At 58.0% G+C, this 5,051-nt stretch overlaps 1 protein-coding gene across 1 annotated transcript in view; it reads left to right on the top strand.

Annotated features, from left to right (window-relative positions):
• MYT1L (myelin transcription factor 1 like) overlaps nt 1-3,329 on the top strand; it is a 77,625-nt gene extending 74,296 nt beyond the window's left edge. Inside the window, exons 19-20 of the mRNA XM_025045783.1 lie at nt 2,748-2,891; nt 3,189-3,329. Coding sequence (XP_024901551.1) covers nt 2,748-2,891; nt 3,189-3,329 — 285 coding nt within the window. The remainder of the gene's footprint in view (nt 1-2,747; nt 2,892-3,188) is intronic.
• The last annotated feature ends 1,722 nt before the right edge of the window (nt 3,330-5,051 follow it).

The raw sequence follows: 5,051 nt of genomic DNA, 5'->3' as shown, positions 1-5,051 counted from the left end.
CCCTGCGCGCCCCGCCCCTGCGCGCCCCGCCCCTGTGCGCCCCGCCCCTGCGCGGTCATCGCCTCTTGGGTCCATCGTCACTGCCACTCGGGGCTTTTTTGATGTCCGATGTGAGTGCTTGCTCCCAGCAGCATCTATTTGCCTCTGACGTCAAAAGGGAATTGTAGGGGCTAAAGCACATTGTCACTGACCTGGCTGCTGAGCGTTGGCCCCCGGAGGAGCCTGGGGTGGCGCCTGTGCCCCGGAAGGTAAGCCCGGTGTCTGGAGTGGAGCTGGTGGCTATAGCCCTGGGTGCTGCTGGGGCAGAGCGGACCGGGCTCCGTGGACGTGGTGGAGCTGGCACAGCTCGTGGGGGCAGCGCCCTTCCAGGCCCGCACAGCCGCACGGCACCGGCACAGCTCAGGCGCCTGGCAGAACAGTGGTGTGGCGGTTAAGGGCAGGGGACGCCCAGGTGGACATGTCCCACCAGGCCAGGCTCGTGCCTGACTCCTGCACCAGGGCTGCCTGTGTGTGGTGTACACACAGGCCCTGCCTCGGCCAAAACACTAGCCCTGGTGGTGCTGGCCAGACCTCCCACCCAAGACGCAGAGACCGAGGGAGACGGGCAGCCCAGGCCTGTGGCCTGGGCCAGAGGGCAGTGGAGCCCAGCGGTCTCTTGGCGAAAGCGCCCGCGGTGAGGGGTGTGCGCACGGCCGCCGTGGAGCCAGTGCCTCAGCCGCAGCTGCTGCTCTCCTGACCCTTATGTTAACTTGAGCCCTATCTAGACTTTGTGCATTTACACACACATGCACACACCTGCATGTGTGCACACACTCACACATACATGTGCTTGCACACTCAACACATGCAAGTGCTCACACTCACACATGCACACATATGCATAGTCCCACACACACCCACTCACCTATATGCATGCCCAGACTCATCTGTATGCATGCACTCACTCACCTACACACATGCACACACATACACGCATGCACTCACACACCTACACGCACACACACATATATGCGTACTCACACTCACCTACATGCATGCACTCACACTCACCTACACACGCACACACATACATGCATGCACTCACACATGCACTCACACACCTACACACACACACATACATGCATGTACTCACACTCACCTACACACATGCACACACACTCACACATGTACCCACACTCACCTACACATATTCACTCACACTCACCTACACACATGCACACACAGTTACCTACATGCACACACACGTGCACATGCATACACCCCTTCCTGACAGCCGCCTCCCTAGGCCACCAGGAGCTGGGTGCCGTCAGACATTGAGAGGGGACCCGGCCCCTCTCCTCCCCCAGAGGCCAGAGGCGGAGCGCAGTGAGTGAGAGCGCAGGAGCACGTGGCTCGTGACGGACAGGACCAGGCGCCGCCCACCGTCCCGCCCAGTCCCGCCCAGTCCCGCCCAGTCCCTTCCAGTGCCAGTGAGCCGTTGCCAGACCCCTGGCGCTCCGTGGCCTGCGGGGTGAGGGGAAGGCCCTGCCTTCTGTCTGATTGGCGCGGGGAGGCGAGACTCCCAGTGCGCTCTGCTCCGTGACTGCCACGCTGGGTGGGCCACTTCCAGAAACCCCTGAGGGACCCCTTGACTGAACGGGATGCCCAGGAGTGACACGCAGGGGTGACGTAGCTCTTCTTGCTGCAGACCCTGTGGGCGTCATTGCGTGAGAGGCGCGTGCGTGAGCGCTGGGAGGCGTGCTTTCCCCAAGGAGCCGGAGCTGGCCAGCCTTTCCGTCAAGCGGAGCCGCTGGCCCCCCGGACACCCCGGAGGGGACGGCCCCGAGCCGGCAGCAGGGACCCGGCGTGAGGGACGGGGCTGGTTTGCGAGCTGCAGAGCCCGCTCCCGGGGAGGCAGCTGGGGCTGCGGGTGCTGAGGCCATGACCCGGCCGGCCCAGGGCTCTCCTTCCACCGCAGACCCCGGCAGGGCCTGCGTGCTGCCCCGGCCCCCAGGTTCGAGCGGCCCTGAGGCTGCAGGGAGTGGGCCCCGTGCCCACCTTGTCCCAAACTGTGGCCCACGGGGAGTGGGCAGCCCGCGCCCCGCCGGGTGGGAGGCCTGCTGTGGGTGGTGGCCAGCGAGGCACCCGCCGCCCCAGCCATGAGCACAGCCGCGACTCCGTCCTCCCTGAGCCCCCGGAGGCGGGGACACCGCAGGGCTCCATCTGACGCAGGCAGCACAGGCGCTGTCACATGCGGGCGGCGTCTGCAGGCGCCGGTGGAGGAGACAGTGACCCGCCCCAAATAAATCACCGCTGTGCGACTTGTCTGTGGCAGTGAGATTCAGGCTGAAAAAGTCGCAGCGCCGGCCGTAGGTCAGCGAAGTGCTGCCCCAAGAAGCCACGTGCTCCCGCCACGCAGGGCGGGCACGGCCTAGGGGGCGGCAGCCTTCGTGCGGGACCTAGCGCGGGGACCCACAGGGCGCATAGGAACCGAGCGGCAGCCCCGCCCCCCGCCGGGCCCCTGCCTCGCGCTCGCCCCTTTATCCCATCTCCAAAAGCGGGCCGCTCTCGGCCGATCCCCAGAATTTCGAGGGTAACGAATCAAAGGCACGAAAGCTGAACCCTTAAGCTGACGGGTTCTGAGCTTTGACGCCTTTTGATCGAAGCGCAGAGGTTCTGCGTTCGCGTCGCCAGGCGGTCGCGCTCCGTGCCGGGCGCGTGCTCGCCGCGCGCCTCGTGCGACGTGCGCACACACTTGTGCGTTGCAGATCACCACCATGGAGACCAACCTGAAGACGATCGAAGAGGAGAACAAGGCGATCGAGCAGCAGAACGAGTCCCTGCTCCACGAGCTGGCCAACCTGAGCCAGTCCCTGATCCACAGCCTGGCCAACATCCAGCTGCCGCACATGGTAAGTGCCGGCGCGGGCCGCGGCGCTGGCGGCCCGCCCAGGGCGCGCCGTGCTGCACCCTGGTTCTCAGACTTCGTGGTTAGCCCCCCAAAACCATGGCGTTAGCTGCTCCGAGCACCGGTGGGGCCCGCCCTGCGCACCCATAGATTAAGATCGCTCTGCGCAGGCCTGTTAGAGGTGAAGCAGAGGCGGCCTGCGGGGCGAGCGGCACGATACGGTGATACTGTTTTATGCTGATGTGAATATCCTATTAAGAAAGTAAAAGCTGTGTATGAACTACTATTTAATATCTCGTAGGACCCAATCAATGAACAAAATTTTGATGCATACGTGACTACTTTGACGGACATGTATACAAATCAAGATCGTTATCAGAGCCCAGAAAATAAAGCCCTACTGGAAAATATAAAGCAGGCTGTGAGAGGAATTCAGGTCTGAACAGCTGCTATAGTGACCATAGAGACGGAGCCTTGCTTAGAAGGACGCCTCTCGCCTGGCGCTGCCACCGTCCCGGAAAGCGCTCCATACTCACCTGTCTGAAACAGTGTTACGCTTACGAGACTTCACAATGATTTCGTGTCTTGCTTTAAAGATAGTACCTGCAGAATAGTTTTTGAATACATTCACATTTTGTACGTTTTCATATAAGCCGACATAGTGTGATATGCCATGTAATGTTTATAGCTGCTAATGTATGCACATTCGGGGGTATATATATATTTCTGAAGAGGTAAGCTGATCAAAACAGAGTGTAAATTCTTTTTAATGCTTTAGTGATTAAATGTTTTAGTATTTTGAACTGAAATGGACAGAAAGAAAAACAGCTTTGAATGATCACGCGGTGGCCCCTGCGGCCACCTCTTAGACATTATCATTTTGCCTCATGTTAGAGGATTTTATGGAATTTAAGAAATACATTTTGTGTGCATATTGTTTCATAGCAAGAATTGGTTGCAAAAAAAAATGCTTTATTTTTGAACAATGCTTGGAAATATTATGTGATTTTTCTGTTTGTTTGTTTTAGGAGGATGGTGTTTGGTGGGGGCAATAAATGAGTTTTTTTGCATTCCAAGGAAATGGCATATGGATTAACTGTAAGAAATGAGATAAGTAATTTATTGTAAGACAACATCAAGCCATGGAAACTTGGCAGAAGATTCAAAGCAGCTTAACAGCACCTTTAAGTTAACTCCTGAGCGTTGCATGGTGACTCTGGGAGCTGCGGCTGAGACGGGGCGTGGGAGAGGCGGACGGCCTGACGACCTTCTCTCGCTTCCGATAAACTCTGGAGCCACCTTCTCCTCCCCGCCAGGAGTGTCCTGGTCCTCCGGACTGTCTGTTATTGCGATGCGGTTTATCCGACAGAATCCGTGGGTTTTGATTTGAGCTCAAAGGTACCCTGAGAGCATTTGTTTCCCCTTTCCACTTAGAAACTGTCATTACTGTTGTTGCTGTTGTTGCTGTTTTACCGTTGGGGAATGAAGGGAAATGGTTTGTGAGTCTTCGCGTTACTGGACCGAATTTCCTGCCGGATGGGGTGGAAAGCTGCTCAGTGAACCCCTCCCCCGCCCCCGCCTCCGGCTTCCAGCGAGCCCCGCTCCCGCCCAGAGCACACGGCGCAACGACCCTGGTGTCCCGCCTTCCGCTGGAGACCGGTTGCCTAGCCTTGATGTCTGAGCTGTCACGGCCTAGTCTAAGAATGAATGCAATCAGATTTTAAGAGTAACTAGTATACTTCAGCACTTTTCTCTCCACGAGATCGTCGCAGACTGGTCTGTCCCCGGGAGGCTGGCTGCTCTGCCCGCTGGCGGCACCGTGTGCGAGGGTCCACGTCCACCGTCGGTCCTGCCCTCCCGAGCACTCCCGCCGACGTGTCATGTTCTCTGGTGTTGACTTGATTTCCATGTCACAGCGCCTCTTCCTTCCATGTCTTGATGTTATGCAGGAAGTACAGACGTACTTTAAAATTTTGTTATGAAAAAAAAAGATGGGTTTTGTAAAAATTTAAAAAATATTTTTAGCAGAACAGGACTTACAGGGTCATTGTCCCCACAACGTGCCAGTCGACTATTTGCACTCACCTTGTCCTCTGCATCCGCACGGAGGCGTGCGAGCCTCGACGCTGACCCCGCGGGACCGGAGCAGGCCCCCCGGCCGGCC

Source organism: Pteropus alecto, unplaced genomic scaffold, assembly GCF_000325575.1.
Source record: "Pteropus alecto unplaced genomic scaffold, ASM32557v1 scaffold61, whole genome shotgun sequence".
Taxonomy (NCBI): Eukaryota; Metazoa; Chordata; class Mammalia; order Chiroptera; family Pteropodidae; genus Pteropus; species Pteropus alecto.
This window is presented reverse-complemented; position numbering and strand designations above follow the sequence as displayed.